At 38.2% G+C, this 23,638-nt stretch overlaps 1 protein-coding gene across 1 annotated transcript in view; it reads right to left on the minus strand.

Annotated features, from left to right (window-relative positions):
• Positions 1 to 3,646: 3,646 nt before the first annotated feature.
• The window catches only part of CALCRL (calcitonin receptor like receptor), a 68,949-nt gene continuing 48,957 nt past the window's right edge, over positions 3,647 to 23,638 (minus strand). Inside the window, exons 7-13 of the mRNA XM_082313933.1 lie at positions 23,491 to 23,617; positions 21,760 to 21,913; positions 20,453 to 20,513; positions 20,271 to 20,337; positions 14,158 to 14,376; positions 13,757 to 13,798; positions 3,647 to 7,477 (exon numbers count right to left, since the gene is read on the minus strand). Coding sequence (XP_082170059.1) covers positions 7,256 to 7,477; positions 13,757 to 13,798; positions 14,158 to 14,376; positions 20,271 to 20,337; positions 20,453 to 20,513; positions 21,760 to 21,913; positions 23,491 to 23,617 — 892 coding nt within the window. The 3' untranslated portion in view covers positions 3,647 to 7,255. The remainder of the gene's footprint in view (positions 7,478 to 13,756; positions 13,799 to 14,157; positions 14,377 to 20,270; positions 20,338 to 20,452; positions 20,514 to 21,759; positions 21,914 to 23,490; positions 23,618 to 23,638) is intronic.

Below are 23,638 nucleotides of genomic sequence, written 5' to 3' on the forward strand. Positions count from 1 at the left end.
TCCAGTCAGGCTCTTGTTACAGTTTAGAGATGGGCTCCTGAAAAAGAGAATGTTCACAGTGTGTAAAGATGAAGTGACAGGGAAAATAACTTGCTTTTTAATTGATTATTATTTATAGGAGTAGCATATGTAAAAAAGACCTTACTCAGGCTTTTCTGTGAGATTTGGAAGAGGTTAATTTTTTTTTCCTAAGGTTTTTGTGTCCAAACCTGTGTTTGCTTATGCGTTAAATGCATTTTGTGTGTTACGGCTATTTCAATGTAAGTAAGAATTATCCTGCTATTCCTAAAGGCTTCCTAAACTCTATACTCGTTGCTTCTGGCCGGTTATAATAGCTAGCGTGGTAGCTCTACGTAATCTTCATAGCAGCCTTCAGCAGTGAGATGCCTGTAGACTGTGGAATGCATGTGTCGGCACATCCACCTGCTTTCCCCCCTCCTCCACTTGCCTATTCTAGTTTCAAGTATGGGTGTGAACACAAACCCTTGCGCCAAACAAAACGTGATAGGATGCGGAGTTTTGCATTTAGTTTCAGCTTGTCCTTTCTCAAAAGGTTAATAATGACTCTCAATGAATAGAAAGGCCACACCGTAGTCCAACAGTAGCTACAAAGAAGCTTACGCCTGTTCACCAGGTTTTTAATTTTAATTCTGTTCCTTTTATTCAATGTGCAGCAGATCAGTTTGCAGGCTTAGTGTCAACAATGGGAATTACTCACTTTGGCCTGTATTTGGTCCACTAGTTCAAAGTGAATTTTGTATTTTCTTTACACGTGGTTTTTTTTTTTTAGAATCAGATAACTATAAAAAGCTAAAACATTGGACTGGAACTTTGATGGTGACCGCCATGACAAGATCATGCAAGGTATACTAGCAGAGCATTTGGAATATTTTCAAAGGATGTGATCTTCATATCTTGCAGAGAGTGGAATGGTATTCTGTGGCAATGGGTGGTATGAAATTGATTGGGGGGTTTTTTGTTGTTTTATTTTCTAGTGTATTTGTTGGCATGTCTAAATATTACAAGGCTACTTGTCCTGTAGGAGCTCTTCCTCTTTCAAAATTACGTATAAAATGTAAGAATCGCTGTTCAGTCTTATCTACGGAGGCTAGGAGGCTATGTTTTATTTTTCTTTCAGGAGCAAAATTCTGTGTTTGCATGCTTTTAGGTGCATATACTCCAATTGTAAATGCTACTGTGGATATCATTTGTGTTACTTTTCTACTGCTGGGCATAAGGATAAAATGTTGTAGGTGGTAACACTTGGATTTGGGGAATTGGCTTTACTACTTTTTCTCTGTAATTACTTATATAAAAGTATAAAATAATTGTTAAATGTAACAGTTTGAACTCTGTATATGCAGATACAGAGAATCTGTATCACTGAGAAGCAGTAAGTATTGGTAAAAAGAGTAAGCCGCATGCTTAGCTGGAGTAATGGACATAAATTAGTATTAGTAGAGTCTGTAACAATTTCCACTAACTGACATTCGGAACTAGAGATAATCAAAATAACCTGGAATTACAGGCTGCTGCTCAAGAGTCAGGAATGGGAGCTGGGAGATTGTGCATTTGTTGATCGGCCATTAGCACACTTTAAATATGGGTATCATGCACACAGTAGTATTAAGCCCCAGTATTAAGATCCCTGTGTGTTCAAATATTGTTTGGCTTAATTAGGCAGTCTTATTTTCTTTTTTTTCTTGAGTGCATTTCTTTAGCTGAGGATTGCTTATATACCTTAGCTGAAACGAGATTTCGGAGTGAAGTTGTTTTAGAGCCCCAGGACAATGATTTCTTCCTCTTTCTTCTCCACCCTCAACCACTACCACACATCCTTTCCCAACATCCAACCTCAAAAGAACTCTGTCTCACTTGAAACAAACAAAGGCACAGTTTTTATTCTTTTTTTTTTAAAGGTTCTTAAAAATACTGTTCTCTAGCTTGCCAAGAAATACAGAGCTGAGCTAAGCTAAACAATTGAGTCCGATACAACCTTCCCTCATTCAGGTTCCACATTAGTTTGAGCATTGTTTTAAAGTCAGTCACCATTCTCTGGCTTGTACGGACCTTCCCTTCTAAATTGTGCAGTGACCCCCTCAGTTGCAGTTTTTAGTGCTATCTATCTTAGCTTTTAATCTTGTATCACAAGGAAACTGTAAACAGAGCCATCATATGTGCTCCTTTGTAAACCAAATCTCTGAAATGAGGAAATTCAGGCTAAGTGCAGTATTGGACTGCTTTTCATGGCTATAAGCTAGCTAATAGCAAAGAGCCGTGTTTGTTTGTTGACCTAACTAAGACTTTTAACAGTTCTAGGTGGTGATTTCCTGTATGCCTTTTAATAAAAAATCCGCTGGAGTTTGCTGCCACTTCTTGAGCTGTGATCCATACCTTCAGTTCAGCCCATCATGAAGTCTAGGAGCAGCAGTCTGAGATGAAAATGAAGACAGGGTATGGGTTATTCTAAAGTTGTCTTACTAGATTTTTTTAGTAGCTATGATAGAAACTCACTCAAATGAGTTAATAAAAAATTGAAGCAGTATGTTTCACTCTGGAAGCAGGTACGAAGTCCAGCTCCAAATTTAATGGGATTTGCTCAAAGGCATACAAAAAGAGAACACCTTCCCAGTTTTGGACGACTGAGCAAGTTAAACAGAATTTCTAGAGATTACCCTTGAAAACAGATGCCTAAATTTCATGTGTCATCACTGTAGGTAGAAGCACACTTAACCCAGTTAGCTTATGAAACTTAGACCTGCAACAGTGTAGGGAGACCCGAGCTGGCCCAATGGAACTACAATTATAACGCTTCCCCACGAGAGCTGCTACACCCCTGTCTTGCTGTGGCGACTGCCCCTGCTGAAGTGCAAACTGGGTGAGCGACAACTTAAGCTGTAGATTAAATGCCCATGTATTTTGGCATTTCCCTTATCTATATTAGAGTGGTTTGATCATCAGCTGATACCGTTCAAAAGCTTAGCAATTACATGCTGGTAGGCATGTCTCTGAAGTCAGACAGGCTTCAGTATTCGAAGAATAGACTCAATTCTACAGATTTAAAACATACCTGTCAGTCATAGCTTTTGTGCAGACACCATCAATTCTATCGGGGGGGGGGGGCAATCTCACTCATTTTTTCTCTTGCTTTGCTTCTTGTAGGTCTTACAGAACAAACCAACTTCTGCACAGATAAGTCTTGTCGGTGGAACACCATGTTGAGAGGAATTCCACCTAGACTGATGGAATTAAGACAGATATATTTACTTTAGTCCCTACTCTGCTCCCAGCTCATGATGGAACAGAAAATTTGGCTGCTTAACATAAGTAAGTATTAATAACTTCTTATTAAAAGGCAGATTCAGGAGACAAGAAATAAATAGGAATATGAAGCTTTTGAGCAAATAATTTTAAGAGCAGCCATCTTAAAGTCATCTATGCAAGCTTCCTCCAGAAATGCAACACTCTCTTATGCATTAAAAATGTAAAAGTATTGAATAAACAAACACTTAAAAACTGAATACTTGGTAGTAACTCTATGTAATGGCTTCCTCCCTGGGTTATTATTTAATTAACACACAGTTAAAACATCTGTGAAAGCCTAGTTTAGATCAGCTTTGGCACTTCCATATTAGAGCACAAGAGATCTGAATAAATGTAGTAATATTTTATTGATCACAAACATAATACGTCTTTCGGCAATTAAAATGCATGATGATTCATATGAACAAAGTGAAAATAAAGCACAACCAAAAAATAACTTCACATTTTCCCATTTCATTCTTAGTGTAAGCAATAAATACAATGCTATAGCTTCTATTAATCTTATTTACATAGGACAATACTTGAATGTTGCCTGGTTTCCAGCCCAAATGTTTCATGACATGAAAAGGAGTACGTGTTACAGCATTTCTACAGCCAAATACTCTAGTAGATCATCACACTGAAAAAATACATAGCATAAATGCTAACATTAAAACAAACAAACAAACAAATGACTGAGGGGACCCTGCAACGGAGCATTTTATTAATTGAAGACAGTAGCATTAAAAATAAACATTCCCTCTCACAGAATACTAACACGCTGGTGTTACAGATACCAAGTAGAAGACAAGTATTCCTGTAGCCCCTGTGGATTTATGCAATAAGTCCTCACTAAATAACAAAAAAAAAAAAAAAAAAGAGCAAATAATAACAGATAACTGTTTGCATGTCCAAAGGAATCTCACAGCCCAACCAAGAGAGTTTACTTCCATCCCAGAGAATACAGATAAGGACTACAACATTCTGTAAAGCAGAAAATAAGCCATGAGAAATCAGCATAACGATTTGATTTTAAGAAGCAGACCCTTCTCTTGGTTGTGTAGGAACTGACTAAGGTGAGGTAGGAAGACAAAATAGGCAATTTATATTTTCCAATGAAAAATAGGAAATAGGTTAGTTAACCTCATGAGGAGGGGGAAATGTAGCTCTCCTATGCCGTATAACCCTCCACAGCCACAAACATTTTCTTGCACATCCAGCTGGATGAGTGTTTCTTTTCCAAAGTGAAGACAGATGTGTGCCTAGAAGCATGCTGTGACTTTCCACCTAAAAGTAGGATGATTTCTATGGAAAAAAAATTTCCCCTCCTAAATGACCATTACAAGTTTCTCTCACAGAGAACAGGGAGCAATTAGCAACTAGTACTTTGTATTAAATGATAAAAATTTATAGGCTATTAAATTTGAACTGCCTAGCTGAGAAGGAAGCTTAATTCAAAATCTAATATTGTATCACACTCTAAACCGTCACGTATATTTTAATTACAACAACCCCACCAGGTACCATTGAAATAATTATCTGATAATATGCCATAAAGGACTTCTAAGCCCTTTTAAATGGACAGATATTTGTGTGGGCTTTGATTCTCAGCTAGTACCCCTTGATTCTGAAAATGGAACTCGAGACAGATTTACACCAGTTGGTGATCTGGTCCCCCAAGTGTAAAGCTGCTCTACCAGAGCAGGGATTTTCTGCACCACTAATATTTTCAGAACGTTGCACAGATTCTAAGTAATGCTACACAGATCAGCAAGCAGAGTTGTAAGTAACCTCTAATCATGTTGTAGCAGATACTGTTACTGTATTCTTACAATTTAAGGGATTGTGACATCTGATTGCCAGATTTCACACTCTTCTAAAGTACAGAATCCAACTGATTTTCAAATCATTCCCATCAATCAACCAGACAGCCTTGCAGAAGAACAGAAACCTTGATTTGTGCATCCTAGCTGAGATTCTATATTATGAAACTAAATTATTAATAAAATGCTTTCTAAATTCAAACTCCAGACAGAAGAATTGTAAAAAAAAAACTATGGAAAGGTGCAAGTGGCGTGAACTTACCGCATCCTCCTAATGTTTTCCTTCTAAATACAAAGCATTTAAAGCCTTATGAAGTCACAAACCAATAAACGCTGTGACAGCAAATTAACTAGATGCTAATGAAGCTTACAGAAAAGCTACTGACAAAAATGTTTAAATGTCAAGTTGTTCATACACAAAATTAAGTATTTAAAACTGAAGAGGTCTCAGAAAGAACTGTCTTTTGGTTTTTTGACTGCTTACATGCACCAGCTATACATTAATTAGCATAATAGTCTATCAACTCCAGCATCTACTTTTCTTCTACTTCGTTTTGTTTTTTTCCCCACTTGAAGTAGACTTATCTGCAAAATAAATAAAACCTTTTTCTAATTTTGTGATTTTTTAGTAAGGCTTTTCTAAACTTACCTTGTATCATGCCCTCATTCTTGAGCATTTTTGTCATTTCACTTAAGAAAACTACTATTTCTTTAAAGCATAAAGATTTACAAAAACACAGATTGCTATAAAGACACATTTTCTCAAGACCTTCCTGACAACCTCCTCATTTTCAGTGAGACCTTTATTCACCAGTAGAACCCAAGAAACAACTTATAAAATACTGTTCTAAGCTAAATAACTGAGATAGAGATTCAGAATCAAGCACTGCAAAATAAAACTAAAATTCTCAATCAGTAATGTTTTGAACGTTTATAAGACAAACTTTATATTGGCTTTTCCAAATAATGACAACTACTAACATTAGTTTGCTTGATTAGTCTGAGTCTCATACACTGGCTGTAAAGGTAGTATGTCATCTGCACTGCATTTAGTCTTCCATGCTTTTCTCAGACAAAAAGCAAGCCACAAAATTAATCAAAACTTTGCCCCAAGAATGAAGGAATAAATTATCAATCATATGGCCAGGGAAATACTTAAAAATGAAACAAAACAACAACATGACTACAACAAATTCTGTACATGACTTTTTCCCAGTTGAGTAAATTCCGTAAGCACACAGTGAAGTTCCATCAGCTTCAATTATGTATTAGTGTCTGAAAGGATTTACAGTTATTCAGGTTACTACTTTTCTTTCTGGCAGTAAGGCCGCATTGATCTTGTCTGTGTTAAAGCCAATAAGAAAATTCCATAAACTTGAGGAGAAGGAGACACTCCTGTATATACAAAAAAATAGTTTAAATAAAATTGCTCAAAGCTTGCTGTAAACTATTGCATCGCAGTACAGAAGTAAGTAGAGTCTCAGACTTGCACTGGTGTCTCAATGCTTGATTTAAAATAGTGGAAAAATCAAAGTGGCCAAACCAAACCAGACCATCAGTATCTTTGAGTCTGTTATCTCAGACTACCTGTTGGGCTTTTTGGACAGTGAAATGCTGGACACAAAATTAAACTGGACAATCTAGTGTTATTATTGCACCTACTTTAATCATTTTCCTTTGTTCTGTTTTAGGTTGAATTAAGACAATACCGTATGGTATTTACATTCTAAGATTCTGTAGGCAAATGAAGTGGCTTCAAATCAACACAGTCTTATACAAACTTCCAAGAAAATAAGAAATCCTTCATTGATTCCCGTTGTACAAAAAATTGCCAACTTTGTCTACACAGTAGAAACTGAAGAGGCAAAGTTTGTATCCTTATATAAATGCACATACATATATAGATATATATATGTACAGCTGTCCATACTATATAGATACACAGAAACACAAACATATGTATATATGCATATATATACATACATATGAAAAACGCGTCGGTTTAGTTTGCATCATTCAGGAGAATAACATATCCCAAGTTAGGTAAAATCTTCTGGCCGTGAAGTCATTAAATCAAACTTGGAGTTCACGAGGGTAGAGCACACTGGCACATGCCGCGCCGCCGGCAGTCAACCATACAGCTTTTCAGTTTTTAAAACAACGCTCTCCATGTCATGGTAGCCCTTCCCATTTAAGTGTTCACTGGTGCAGTCATGATTGTAGCTGTAGCCTTGAACATCGCTGATTGACGACACGGTGTAGGAAGCGGTGCGCATAGCATCCGAGTGGCTGAAGCTGTGCTCAAATTGGATTTTGTACTGATTCCAGTGTCTTCTCAAAACAGCTTGGACCTATGCCAGAAAACAAAAAGAAATGCACATAAAACACTTGGAAAGATATCATTGGACTTCATTCTGTGACGCATGAGTGCCATAATAAATGTGTCTAGGCAAATTAGGTGGTAAGGCTCAGTAATCCTGGCAAATGGGGGTACCTACATGTGATCTGTCCCATGAGATGTTCTGAAAGATTTACAATTTAAGCAGGCATTATTCTTGAGCAAATTTGGTGTGAAATAATTACATTTTACAATTGTAGTGTACTAGTTGCTCAGGAAGAGCACAGATTACAGGAGGAGCAGCAGCACCATTTTCTTCTTTCTCCCCCATAGGCTTGAAGTCCAGTGTGGACAGATCAGAGTTAAAGGTGAAAAAGATCATTTCTATTCACCCTTATATTCAAAAGGCCACATCTTGAGCAGCTGTAAAGTCTTATACTCTCAATAAACCATAATTTACATTTGCTATGGTTCTAGCACAAGAAAGCCTTTCTTAATTTCTGACCATACCTTAGTCAAATGAATAGAAGGACAATTTCCCAAACTCTGTACTTCTACCAGGGTTAAAAATAAAGCTGATAAAATAGCTGAAGGCCCCAGCTGGTTTACATGTCTCCACTGAAGGATGTTATGTTTATCACAGCCTTCCTCTCCTACAATATGGTTAAACACCTGTGCAGACTGGATTGATGAAGTGTCACATTCATGACATTCACATGGAATTAGTCTTTCAGTGGAGATGCTAACTGAGGAATGCTAAGAATGCTAATAGCGATTGTTGTTGCTTTTTCAAGAGTTTTTTTTTTTTTTATGTTAAAAAACCTGTCCACAGATCACGAATATTTAATTTCCTCTTCAGCCAAACTTTGTACACAAAGTATTCCGGCATCGGCTGGCAAGGCACTGACTTTCAAGAAATGCTGGGGGGACGCTGACGCTCACATTTAGCCAGCAGTGCACCCCAAATCACAGGCCTCATTCACAAGCACGACCTTCATTTCACTTTGTTACGTACAAAAGGACTAAACAGCCAACAGTGATTCCCCCAGAGAAATGTTGATACTGTGGGTAAATATTTTTAGGATTTTTCCATAAGTCTTCAGGGTTTCTTTTGTGTTTGCTTTACATTTCCCTAACACAATGGCTTCTTTTGTCTAATTTTCCTCTGGCTTTAATTATGAAAAATAAAAATAAATAGAAGAAAAGGGATGCAATTTTTAGACCTCCTGCAGTCTGGTATCAGAATCCTTCGTTTAAAGGAGAACTTCATATGTGTCAAAATCTTTACAAAGAAAATGGAAAAGGGTAAGGGAAGAAGTATCAACTGAGTAACGTAAGAAATTAGTCTTTTAGGGCAAAGGAGATGCTCTTTTACTGTTCATGAAACCATTCCAATCCACTCAAAACAGCTAAACACAAATCTACAAACACTGAAGAGAAATCAAGTGTCTTAATACTTCTGAGTATCTGATCTTATCGCTCTTCATATCAAAATTCTGTATTTCTTCCGAGTCTAAAGGGAGAGTTCTTGTTTCATCACAGGAAGTTTTTGATTAATTAATTTCCATTGCATAGCAATATATAGCCTTAAATCTTCACATAGGTTGAATCCACTTCCTGTAATCCCTCATAAAGCCAAGAGAAGAGGCATATTCAAAACTCCATCTTTTCCAAGAAGGAAGCTTGGAACTTATTTTTAAATCATATCTATCAATCTGTGCATATCACTAAGCTGTGTTCCATTTGTTCTCCTTTCCATAATAACTCAATAAGATTAGTGTTTTACTGTAGACACATCATACACAAAAAAAAATTATATATTGAGCAATTTTCGCTTTAGACAAGACGGGCTTGAGATGGGAAGATGTCAGCAACTGCAACTAAATGGCTTAACCAAGGTCAAAGAAGTCTATTGGCAGAGCTAGGAAATAAACTAGACTTGCCAAGCTGCAAAAAAGCCTTATACTCAGGTCCTCTCCCACACCTCCTCCTGGCTGCTTCAGTGACGTTTGTTTGTCTTATTTTCAATTGTTAATAATATTTGTAAACCAGTCCTAAAGGATATCAGTCCCCATAGCTCAAGAGAGCCATCAGTATCCCTGCAAGACAAGCGCCTTCAGGCTACCTCTAGGGCGAAACCAGCCTGTCCAGCTTGCTCTCTGGCCCGTGACAGACTGCTATAAATAGGGTTTCCTGTATGGGCCAACGCCGTTTCCTCTGTGCCCACCCCAGTGCCCACCACGCTCTCTCGGTGCAGTTCTGACTAAGCCAAGCCACATATTGCTGGCCTTCTTCCCGAAGCCTCTCTGTTGCTGCTGAATCAGTGTTTCACCCCTGCCCTACTAGCTGTCTGCTCCTGTAGGGGGTTACAGCCTTTCATTTATTATTACTGTCTTTCAGTCTTCTCTAAACTGTCCAAGCAATCACTTATAGAAGAAGATGGGGAAAAAAAAAAAATCAACGAGACAACTAATTTTCACCACTAATTATACTCTGTTTAACAATATGCGTGTCTACCCGTGAAGTGAAAACAGAACTTTTATCGCTCTTTCCTCAAGCTTTGAGCAGTTGCAGAGAGCTGCAAATTCAGCTCAGCAGGGGTAGCACTTTGTTACTTCGTTATAAGAAAGGACACTCAGCAATGCATTTAATGAAAGAAAGTAATGTAATAAATATCATTGTATTTCTCAGTCATCAATACAGATGCTAGTTCCAGCTGCAAGATTCTTCCTTTCTCACCTTATTAGTTAGTAATGGCTCTTTTTGATGAGTTTTCATGAAGGGCTCCTTCCGATCAGCCCTTTAACAGACCAGTAGCTTGATGTTCAATACAGCACATATTAAACAGCTCAGTAGCCAACGAGGAGAAGAAAAAAACCAAAAAACCACAACACAACCTTGTCTATTAGTAAGGGGATTGTATAATCCTGCAGACCTGAGACTATAATCTTTACTGCAACATTTCCATAGACCAGTGGAAGGAAAAAACAAACAAACAAACAAACAAAAACAAACCCAACACAAACCAACCCCACAAACCTTACATGGATCATGTAGCTCATTATTATCACCTGTTATTAATAGCTCAATAGGAATCTTTCTACTCATTTATCAGAGATCTGGGACAAGCTCCTCCTCTGACTGCAGCCTGTGCCACCCCAAAGGCCACTCTAGGCCAACTCAAACTGGAAAACATGATGAGGTAGTCAAGCAGCATCTTAAACTCTGTGAGATGCTGGGCCATAAGCAGAATGTGAGCGTCCTTAGGGAAGCTCTGCCACAGAAGATAAAGATGAGGGGTCTGCACGTACGCCCTTGTCTGCAGGAGGTTTGTGACCACCAGCTGCAGCGCATGTTAGAACTGGCTTTGACAGACCATCCCTGGCTGCGCTGCTCCAGAAGTCTGGAGATGTTCCTTGGCTACAGTCAGAGGGACGTACCAGCTATTTTTCTCACGTTTCTTGGTTTCTTTTCGCTAGTGCTCTCTGCTAGCAGACCACTTTTATTCACTTTTTGGCCAGAGCTGGCCTGCAGGCCACCACTTGAACAGGGTTTAGCTCCTGATATTTGGTATAGAAAACATTAAAAGGTACAGTAGCAGTTGGGAAATGCTAAGATTTAGACAGAAAGAAATTAGTGCTTTTAGCATTTTTAATTGCTAGTACCCCACTGGAAAATCTTTGCCCCACTGTCACTCAAAAGTGTCGATTCCAGTATCAGTATTCACCCTTAACCCGTAGACTTGCTGCAGAGAGGCGTTAACCCCGCTCTCCGATGCCTCTCATTTTGTGCCGTCTCTAATGAGGTGTTGCTATGAGAGGTGATGAGAAAGCCGCATCTTGCACACAACAGCTAAGCCGCAGTTGCAGGCTTTGTTCAGGCAGCGCTGTGACAGCAAGAGACTCTAACGCCCACAGAATCCCCGCGTGCCTGCAGGCCCCCGTGCCAGCAGCGGAATCTTTTAGTAGGCAAAGGAAACACCTTTTTTTTTTTTTTTGCTGTGCAGACATTTTTTCCTAACTCCGCTGTCATTCTCCCCATGGATCTCCTTACTGATACAGTTTTTATAAAGCAGTAAAGTCCCTTCTTGAACAAGGTGTAATTAAAAAACGTGAATGGCGGTCATTGAAGCACTGAACCCACAACTCATTTAAAAAGCATAAATTTCCACTCTACAGAGAGCAAATACAGACACGTATGTTTAACTGACAAAGTCAAGGTATAGGATCTAAAAATTAAACGCGTAAATTAATAACTGTTAAAATGGCTAAATCCTCCTTTTAACATTATCCTGCCGGCAGATATTCAAGAAGTGATTCATCTGTTACCATTTGTAGGAGTTGTGGAAGAGCTCATCTTTTACCGCTGATCAGCCCATGGTGAATTTAGGCTGCTGAATGAGTGGGATGACTCAGGTTTGCTCTTCTTACACAGCAGAAGAGAGCGTGTAAAAAATATGTTTATGACAATGGAATATTAACAGATACCATTCTTACTGATTATATCATACTTTAAAATTAAGGTTTCGACTTGATTAAGTAATAAAGTAGCCTCAGAAGATCCACAAGGATTAAAAGACAGAACAGAGCAGTGGACAATATTGTTTCATAGAAACTGCAGACATTTCAAGGTTCTGCCTCCCCCCCCCCCCCCATTTTGCACTGGAGCAGAACAAATTCTGTTTCATTTTTTCCCAATTAACTGTTTTTAGAAGGCATTCTGAACTATAAAATTTAGAAGGGAAAGAGTGTGTGAAATATCAATGCTGAATGTGGGCGGTTGATCAAAACAGATCCAGAACGCTTAATGATGTGTTCTGAATCATATATACAAGCAGGGACTTGAACCTGGATCTACTTTATATTAAAATCAGAACAAAAACACAGCCCCATGCCCACTGAACTGTGGGAAAGTCTATCTTCATCTTTTCTGCCTCCTTGGTAAAAAAAAAATCATTGAGGCTCATATATTTCTGGTGTGGGATGGAAATAAACCTTGAAACCCCATGGGAGTTTCATTGCAATGCAGTCAGCTTCGGACCTAGGAAGAGGAGGAAGGGCAATCTGCACGAATCAATTCTAGTATTACCCGAGTATTTACCTGTAAGTAAATATTACTGTCCGATAACATCATATAAGCACACTGATACAATTTTATAACATCTGATAAAAGAAACTAAGGGTTCAGTCATGAAAACATCTGGTTACTCCCACACATCTGCTTACGGCCATATACTGCAACTGCACTAAATGTAGAACAAACGAACAAACAGCTGGTAGGAGTAAGTGTAAGATTGTAATTGTTCCTCTGCCAAAAGTGTTGGAAAAGTACCAGTTAGTTTTTTGGTGGGGTGTTTTTGTTCATTTGCTGTTTTTTTTGGGGGTGAAGGTGTTTGCAAGCCAGAGCCATATTAACAATTTTCTATGTACAGTTTTTAGCCTTTCTCCCACTTTGATCTCTGACACTGTAAGGCCCTGTCAGTGGACTCTCAAGTACAGCCTGGGGGCCAGAGTTTCTAGATGAAAGTCACTGTGTGCACTCCAGAGTTACTGGACCTTGATCTATTCAGGATAACAGAAAAGCTTGTTAGCTTCAACAGAATATATTACTGAACTACTGCAATCTTCCAACTTAAGAATAAAGAAGTTTGTTCTTGGAATTGACTGATGATGGTTTCTTAAAAGTGCCCCACTACTTCAACCCAGAGTTCTGACCCAAGCACAATAAGCTATTAAGTTCTGATTTTTGGAGTTATATTTTTCAGCAGTTCTAAAAATGTTTTCCAAACTTCAGCCTAAAATTTTCCCAAAGAGCTGTCACAACACAACCGTACCGCAGCACAGCCACATGTATGCAATATGCTCTATTCCCACTGCAGAAAGACCAAACGCAGAGATTCACCAGGATAACAGATGCTATAAAGCTTCTAACATAGACAAATATACCTTCTGGATATTCAATTACATTTTACATTTATGTGATATGTATTGAGAATTTATATCGAAGTGACAAGTGTCTTCAGTTCCTTATATAATCAAGAGACATATATGCTGCTCAGCACAAAAGAGTCAGTCCTAAAGAACTTAATGATGCCACGAATAATGGCATAGCCCTTCCCAAGCTCTGCTCTTGCCATCCAGACTTTTTTTTAAATTATTTTTTACCTGACAAACCTAGATTCAGATTTTTTTTAAAATTCTTTAAAAATTACCATCTCTTTAATTGCTGAAACAAACCAAACATATATAAAATAGGAAAAATATTATAAATATATAAAAAACTGTTACTCTACCTCTCCGTTAAAGAAGCAGAAAATTGTAGCCACCAGTAGACCCTGTAAAATAAAAAGATTCTGCTTTATCTCAGATGCATATGGATTTTTCCAGGTTTGAGATAAATAGAGGTTCCTGATAAAATTCAGATATAGATAGCAAAGAAAACGTAGTACAAATCTAAACTTGGTGAATTATTTCTAAAAATACATTACTAAAAAGTATTGGGCCAGCTATTTATCATGCCACTTCTTTCCTTTAGGAAATGAAAATTCAGCATAATGAGAAAGTTAAAGCCATTATAGGAATATTGCATGAAGGTCTTTAAAAATTAAAACAACACGATTGTTTCTCCTTTATTTGCTTCACATGCCAACTGCTGTCTAGCTCAAGTGAGCAAAAACTGTTCAATGCTTCCTACCTGGTAGTGCATAAGGATGTGCATCACATAGTCGTACACTTCCTCAGCGATCCGGCCTTCTGGTCGCCATGGAAACAGCACAAATTCAATGCCAAGCAGTGGAACCAGAATCAGGGTTGCTCTCACTGCTTTCATGTACAGGTTGGATTCTGCCTTGTGGGTGTCTTTCAGCTTGGTTATGAGAACACGAACGATATTTAGCAGGAAGAAAAGATTCACCTGTCGGAAAAGAAAATGACACTGAAGGTAGTCTGAAAAATAATCCCACACGCTGTTCTGGGATACTAAAAACCAGAAACTCAAGAAAACTCATGCTACAGGGATGGCATTGTGACTGTACGATAAACATGAGTTAAAACTCTTTGAGAAGACCTTTAAGTAACTGAGATGTGGCTCTAACATCCAATATCCACATGCATTCCTCTAACTTATTAGGCAAGTATCCACCCAGATAACTGTCGGTCTTCCGGCGTTACCAATTCACGCACCTTTCTCTCTGCTGTCACAGTATTAGTACACACATGACTGATCGGTCTTTTTAAAATTATTATATCTTTTTATGCTGGTCAAGAAAGAGGATAACACTCTTTCACTCTTTGTATTTAAATATGGTTCTTCAAAAAACTGCTTTTTTATTTTTCAAATATGTATTTGACAAATTTATAGAGAAGAAAACAATTAGATTTAAAAAAAATAAAAAGAAATAAAATTGCAGGCAAAATGCTGCTAACAAGGAGCTGTATACTCCTGTAGAAAATCAGCAGATGTAATGTTCTCACAGTGGCCCATGCTTGATTTTTGAATCATTCAGCAGAACTGCAAATGGGGCAAGCACTCAGATGATGCTCTACATCATTCTCATGCACTACTGAACTTAATTATTTCCATAGCTATTAAGGCTTTTCTTGTTAACAGTGGTGTATATCCGTTCATTCAGTTTCACAAAAAAAAAAAAAAAAAAAAATCCCAAACTGAAATCACAACTATGCAGACTATGTCTTTCAACATGTGAGCACTTGTCGTAAGCAGCCACAAACCAAATACACGCACACATATGCATATGTATATATATACGCACACCCCCCAGCTTAAGTAACCAGAGCAACAGCAACACTAGGGATGATTACACCATGTTTTCACCTATCATGCAATAATGGTAGCCCCTTATAGAAACTACAGCTGGAAGAGACCTTGAGGGCTCAGGCAATCCTGTCACCTTGCCCAAGGGCACAGAGGCAAGGCAATGCTGCTTAGGGGACCCACTATGGAAGGGAGAGACCTACAGTCTGGTCCTCTTATCTCTTCTTCCAGATAACTGTCTGTCCTTGTTAACAACTACCTAGAGGCAAAAGGGGGGGCCGGGGAAGAAGCCAGCAGACAGACAGACAGGCAACTCCCTTCTAAAAATACTAGGAACTCCTAGTCTAGGGGGAGGCCTCTGTCTTGCTGTAGGACAAGTGCAAACAGGGAATCCATTTCAGACCATGTGTGTCACCGTGTCCTCCACAACCCTGGCGGAATTCTTTCAAGTCAGTTAAGGTTTTCACGATAAACAGCTGTGTATTGTTATAGCAACACGGCCCTTGACAGATATGTGATGTTATTTATATTCTATTTACATGCTATTTAAATCATTTTAACAGGAAATTGTTTTACATAGGAAACTACTGCATGAATTTCTCCTGGAAGTCTCCAGCTACCTTTAGGCTTTGTTTGAGCAACGAAGGTCTTCTGATTCTTTCTCAAGGGATTTATTTAGATTTTATGCAGCCCACGATCCTCATCCAACTTCCTACAGTACACATAGACAATAAGTCTTTCCTCCATTTCTAAATTTAATCCTTCTCCAGTCTACTAGTTCAACATGTCTCAAACACAAGAGTTTTCAGCCCTCTCGTGTTTTGGTAGCATGGCCAATCCCTGTAATACTGTCCTTGAATGCTAACTGAAGATTAAAGTTGCCGCAGCCAGGAGTAAAATACCACCCAGCAAACTATTTCATTTACAACGTGCTGAAATGCACACAATTTGTCTGTATTTTCCACTTACCCACCAAAACCAAAAAGCACAAAAATAAGCATGCAAAGAGTTTGCAAATAGATATTAGGGCAAACAGAAAAGATGAACAAGGCAAAGCAGAGGACAGAGTTGAGAAGAACAGTATGAGTGTCAGTAAAAGTATGCAGCACCAATTTTTTGATGAATATCTCTTCTGTCACAAAATGTAGTGAGAACAGGATGAACTGAATTCTTAATTAAAGTGATGAAAACAGGTCTTGATTTTAGCAAGGTAGTGAGTAGATTTTTACATTTAAGCAAAAGTAGGCCAGTGGAACTACTCGCATATATATTATCATCAAATTGACTGTGATGGTTTGGAAAGCCCCAAAGGAGTCCTGTTGTGCTAGCTGCAGTATGAACATGTAGTAAAATACTAGCAGCTCCACAGTGACCTGACAATTGAACGGGCAAACGAACAAAAATGGAAACAAAGGCAGAGAAGGGAATCCTAGATAAAAAGAAATGTTGGTGCCTATACTGGGAACTTCGTAGAATTTAGGTTCTGCCTTAAGAGTGGCTGTGAACTTAGCTGAGCTTATAAGTCAATAGGTGCTGCAGTTCTTGAATTAAACTCTCCTCAGGTCCCTGATATTTCTACTTCTCTCCATGTTGAGTTTATGCTAAGCAGTATGGTAATCCTTATTAGCATGTAGGTTTAAATTCTGTTTAAATTCCTCCTTAGAATGATATAAACAGACCATTCTCAGCTCAAGAAACTCAGATATTCTTACATACTAGCTGGTAGCCATTACTTGGCTTTTAATACAGTTATGCAGCTTCAGATCTTAGCCTGCTTGAGCCCGGCTTGCTTAGGCAGAACACCTGTATGTGCTCATGAAGACAATTTTTGTACTCGGCCTGCGGACATTTCCAAGGCTGGGTATATGAATGCTAAGCATTCAAATTGTAAACTCCTAAGTCTTGTACTGACTCCAGCTTAAAGTCATTAAATAGGCTGGTGACAAAGGTAGGAGCTCCTGACTTTCCTTCTAGTACACGTTCACTGAGTACACTTCTTCTGCTAAAAGAATTTGCACCTCTAAGAGGCTGTCAGTCTAAGACACCAATACATAACATTATTATAGGGCAAAATAAACATCCCTGTAGTATTATTTATATAAATAAAGGCATAACTAAATAAAAATCTACTCTTTCAGCAGCACCAATGCAAACTAAATCACTAGTGCACTGGCACGTCTGAAATCTATGCTGAAATCAATTCTGCTTTCGCTGAAGTTCAAACTCATTGCTTTTCCACCCCTCCTCCATTTTGATCAACATTTGTCTAGTGTAAAAACTAACATCACCCTCGACTGTTTCATTCCCACACTATTTAATTGTGGTTGCTTAGGCAAACAGTTGTAATTAAATGGTCAACTGAAGACAACTCCAATCGAAATGCAACCTATGTCTGCTCCATTTTCCAGTTTCTTTGGCAGGGATCTGACCCCAGTTATGTAAAACAGGGACCGTAAAAGCAGCGTTATTGTTAACTTTACGTAATTGTATCATTTTCAGTGATGTACGAGAGTTAAATTCCCATTGGCTTCTGCCAGTTCTCCCTGGCACCCGCTTGACAGTCCTCTTCATGTTCTTTGAGATCTTGCTCCTGCAAGTAGAAACAGTGTCTTCTCCCTTGTTATCTAATTTGCAGTTTAATATTGTTGCTTAAACGTCTACTAAAGCAGGTCATGCTTAGTAAAGTGTGAAAATTGTATCTGGCAAGCAAGCTGCTTAAGCAAATGAGGGTTCTGTTCACAAAGCCTAAACACACGCATTTCATCTGATGTCTTTATCCCTGGCTTGTCTTTTCTGAATTGACATACTACATTTTTTTGTTACCAGAAAGGAAAGCAACTCCTTTAAGGTAGTTTCACATCACAGGCAAGCTGTGTAGTTGTGTTTAATCTTTGTTATTCCTACATGGTTTTCAAATAAATTTACTGATTGTACTGAGGCAAGAAAAATGCAAGAGGAACACCTGCAGCCGGTTCATGAAAAATATAGGAATATCAAAGCTATACATATTTGTAAATTGCAAAGAGAATGGACAAAGATTCTGCCCAAACCAACACCGCAGAGGCGATTATTATGCCTCCTGTAAAATCACAGGACATTCTTAGCGCTGCATTGAATGGAAAGAAGACTTGACAGTTTGGGACTGATCCAGTACGTTTGAAACCAGCAGGAGTCTTGCCACTTGTTTTCAGTGTGACTTTGTGGAGGCCACTGCTGGGAACGAGAAAATGATCTTACATCCTAAAATGAGGTCACTTCATGGAAGATGGTGTAGCCTCATAACTTTTACACAAATTTTTCTGTTGTTATTTAAGCAAGCTCTGACTAATACAAATTATATTTCAGTGTTAAAGAGCTTTACTTAATTGATATGTCTGTGAAGAGACAACAGGACAAAGAGGTAACAACCCACAAGGCAATGCAGAATAGCATACATTTTCTGGGTGAGATACAGCACCACTGAAGTGAGGAAAAAAAACCCTATCCCTTTCTGTGAAAACAGGATTTCACCTTCTGTGTAAATTAGAAGAAAAGTTGAAAGGATTTAGAATTGAGTTTAACTTCAGAGATTAGAGCACTAGTGGAAGTGTCTTAACATGAACATAGATGACAGACCTGACTAACAGGACAAGGGATTATCAGTAATAATTCACACCCCAAGGGCCATGGATCTCAATAATTTCATGGGGACTGCCTCTGGCTTCCCATGCAGAGGACCTCAGGTGTGTCACGGTATCAACACAATCTTGAAAATACAAGTTCACCAGCTAATTTCACTGTGAATGAAAATGGGAGTCACAAGAACCACAGGATTTATGCAACAGTCTTCAGGGAGAATTCTCTATGCACAGAATGCCCTCTGCAAATATTCATTAACAATTTAACAGAAGAGGAAGTTCACGTAGCTCAGAAACTGAAATGATTTCCAAAAAATTACTTAAATGTTTTCATTCTTAATTAATTTCCTTGTGTGAACTGAAAAGCCATAAGAAAAGTCAGTAGACATATACAATACCTTTGCCAGATCAGTTTGAAGTTTCCGTTACAATAAGAGAGATGACTGTAACATATAGTCAGCAGCTAATTGTGGTGACGCCTAGAATGCCTCTACACTGCAGCATTCTCGGCATTATGCATTCATAGATATTAATTACGTAGATAGTTGTGTAAGTAGGTACATATCAGCATTTTCTTTTATTATGCACCTATTTCTATTTAGCAATAATCTATTGACTGAATTTCATAGGTTAAATTCAGTCCTAAAATAATCGAAGCACAACGTTGATTTTTATGCAGTGGAGTCTTCAGTTACGTACCGAGAATTTAGTGCCTTCAGCAGGAAGCATTTGTGTAATAGAGCTGGCATTAACTTGGAGCGTAAGACAGAACACTGCACTCTAAGAGTTCATGAGGACTAATGACGCAGAGGAGTTGCAATACCCGGCGGCCAAAGCACACATTGCTAGATTAGCATCAGAACAGGGGCAGTCACAGATACTTGTAGAAATATTTTCACTGGTTCTTTCCCAAGGGCCTGCTCTAGTTTCTCGCCATCCCGTATTCCCACCCACAGTCTGTCCTGACATTCAAGAGCCCTCTTTCTGAACCTCAGTGAGGTCCAGTCTGGTAGCTGTTTGGCCACTTTAGCACAGTGACACAATGATGCTCGTAGTAGGGTCAACCTGGGAAATGGCCTGGGCAGTGAGAAAGCATTCTCAGCTAAAGGAAGGATTTGAACGTGGCCCTCCAGTACCCCAGGTAATATTTAGTTCTTCCTTGTCACTAGCATCTAAGTGGAATGATAACCAACATTGCAAAACCTGAGTTTCTCAAAGGACCAGGGGTACAGCTCCTTGGTAAGGCCAAGACTTGTGTATCTGGTGTGTCTAAAACACCTGCTGGGTTAAGTGAGAGTCTTGTGAATGACAGTGACCTCTAAATGTTAGCTTTAGGCTCTTAGCAACTTTATAAGCCCATGAAGAACAGCCAGAAAACAAATAAGAAAAGCAAATTATTATCTGAAAAATGCCTACCAAGAGAGCAGCACAAATAGGGCCATGGATGATGTACAGCAGATGCGTATCAGAGCTGATCCAACAACTAGAGAAAACAAACAGGGAATGAAAAAAATATTTTATTATTATCTGTTGTATTCCTTTTTTTCCCCTTAAAGAAAATGTAACAGGTTTGCACAGCAAGTTGAGATGCTACTTACTTGTCATTATAATATAAACTTCTAGCAACAGCATGTATGCAGGCAGGGATCAGTGGAAAACCTGTGAAGAAAAAACAAAGTTTTCTTCATACACAACCTGGCTAATAACTAAATAAACTTGCACCTTTTGTGGGAATCTTCTCTGTCTTCACCTCATCCAAACTATATACCTGCAGAGCAAATAAACTAACAGGGACCAACTCTGTTTCTATTTTCTCAGATTTCTTTCAGAGGAGTATACGAAACCTCATTCCCATTGTTTTACCAGGAAATCCATGCTAATGCACAGAAAAAAAAGGCAAATCAAATTATAACTTTTTAGAATATAACAATCAATTTTCATTAACACAGATGTTTTTCAGATGGCAATCTGCAATAAAGCTAAATAGGTAAGTATATTAAAGAGGTAATTGTATATATGACCATAGCTTTAACAGTACTATTATCAATGTTGATTATATCCTCACCAATACTTGTTGGGTATTCAGAAAACAAGGTCACCTGCAAAAAAAATTTGAAAACAGACACTGGAAATCAGGCCAAATTCAAAATTTAAAAAGAACAAACAAATTTGTTTTCTGGGGTGCTTGACACCCTGGTGGTACCTAATTTTCAGAATCTGCTGAGCACCTATGATCTTTTAACCATGTCTCAGTTGTGTCTGTAGTGGGACAGCTCGCGACCCAGGTACCAAGTCACGTTATACCTCAACGTGCCAACACCCTGAAGCTGAGGAGAAAGCCCTCACTTGCACTTTGTGAACATGCTGTTGTGCATTATCTGAAATGACCAGGTTTGGCTTGTTAGTTTTGATACTGATATTACTTGAGACCTTCAGCTACAGCTATTCTGTATTTGCTTAGTGAACAATACAGGTCAAATGGAACTGCTGGAAAAATAAATACTTGGCCATCTCTACCTCAGTTCTGACCCTCCACCCTAGACATGGCGAGACTTCTCTGAAAACAAACATTCATTCCTGAATAAACATCTTCGAGATGAGGAACAATGAATAATTACTTCTTAATGTCTTTTTTATAATAGGAGACTATTTTCTCTATACAAAGGAGGAGTCGCTTCCTGACTCCAGAAATGCATAATCTCTCTTTCAGCAAAGATAGAGGTACATACAACTTCCTACGTTAACATTTCTAAGCCTGTTAAAACACTACAGACAAAGAAGAGCGGTGTGTCATCGTTGTTCAAAGCTACCAGCTCAGAGAAGCAAAGGGACAGATGTTCAAATTCTCTTGAAAAGGAGTAAGAGATTGCATTGGTGTGAAAATATAGAACGTGAAGTTGCATACCCCAGCCAAGAAGGTAATACCACATCAAGTGTTGTTTCTCAGCAAAGACAGCCACCACAATGAGAGTATGCAGGTAAATGCCTTCACACAGCATCCAAAAGTAGTTGCAACCCATTAGGTACAGGTAGATGAACTGTGACACTTTGCAACTAACCTGTAGAAAAAAACAGAATACAATATAAATTTTTTGTTGCAAAAATCTCAGAGCTTTATTGACAAAATGGAAAAAAATACTGCTCCAGTCAAATGTTAATGTTTATTCTGTTTTTCACTACAATTACTTTTTTTTTTTTTTTAATAGAATTTTCATGGAATTACAATTCCATACTTTATGGTGACAAAAAAGTTAGTAACTGAGTCTGTATTTTTATTACGCAGACACGAGGACCTCGAGATCCTCAAGCATGATGGCAGAAAGCTGTAAGGATATTTTCCCGTATTGCAAACATTGCCACACAATAGGGAATCCTTAAATTATCTGATGGTAACTACACAAGAAAACGCACTTTGGTGAGGGTAATCCCCTCTCGGTTTTACCCATCACAATATGTAACTACTCCAGAGAATGATTTATGTTTTTAAAATGCTTACGGCACTTCCAATTTTAACCTAGTCAGAACTGCCCTTGGGGCCAGTTGAGAACTTGCATAGCAGGTTCTGGAAGGAAGCTCTCTTGTTGGCATATATTTGTATTTAGCTTCTTTCAAAAGATATTCTTCAGTTGAAATATTACATTATAACTTATTGTGCAGACTAAAATGTGAGGTTGTGAATAAAGAGCAATAGGTAATCTGCAGATTTGGACACAGTTTTTTTTCTCCTTCTGAAATTGCTGTGTGTTTGATCTATTTCTGGCTCTTTGCTTAAAGCAAACCAAAAATCAATATTGTTTTACCTAACTCACTTGATGATGACTATTAGCAGCTATCTCAAGCCTATTTTCCAGCACTTTGATGAGCTTTTACAGGAGAAAGAGAATTTGTCTTTTTACTTGATTCAGCTTCTGGAGTTTTGCCCTAACTTTCACAGAATTTAAAGTTATCTTCCAGGTCTAAATAAAAATAAAGCCATAGTTAGGGATTTGTTTGTTTATGTATTTCATTTTCAGGCTCTTCCGTTGCTATAACTCCTAGCCTTTTGGGAGAGCCTACTGATTCACACTTACCCCAGTATTATCAGGAAATGAGAGAGAAAAAACAGAGCCGCATGGATGGCTTTTTTATTGTGCTTTTTACTTTTGGAATATAAGGGTCAGCTTTATCTCCCTTCACAAAAAAAAAAAAAAAAAAAAAAAAAAAAATTCTTCTCATTTCAACTGAAGATGGCAAAGTTAAAGCCATAAGAAAGTCGCTGACATCCAAAATACACTCCGAAGCTTTTTGTACTGCCCTTCCTTGGTGAATTCAACTGTCATAGCCTCACTGACATCATCTAGAATAGGCTACTTTCTTGCAGTTGTTTCAGTGCAAAAGTGATTTGTACAAATTCAGAAGAGCAGTTCAGCATGCTCTGTCTCTTAGTGTTTTTACTATTTCGAAACCTGAAATGTGAAATGCCCAAATCATCATTAGACATCTGTTGTAATACATAACATGGATACATCGTTACTGAACATTTTAACCTCGCTCTATACAACATTTCATCAAGTATTCACGTTGCATTTATCTCTTCTGCGTTGCTGAAGTTTTTCACATATAAATCAACAAGGCTGCCAAATATACTTTCACTTACTGGATTAGTTGCAACTAACTCCTGATTGTTGGCAACTGCAGTCAGTGAAATTATTGTTACAACAGAGTTGCAAACAAAAGAGAAAAACAGATTTTTATGCAGGGTAATCCTTTGGCAACTCAAGCTCCTAGAAAAGAGAAACAAGAAC

This window comes from Platalea leucorodia (genome assembly GCF_965183815.1).
Source record: "Platalea leucorodia genome assembly, chromosome: 5".
Lineage (NCBI taxonomy): Eukaryota > Metazoa > Chordata > Aves > Pelecaniformes > Threskiornithidae > Platalea > Platalea leucorodia.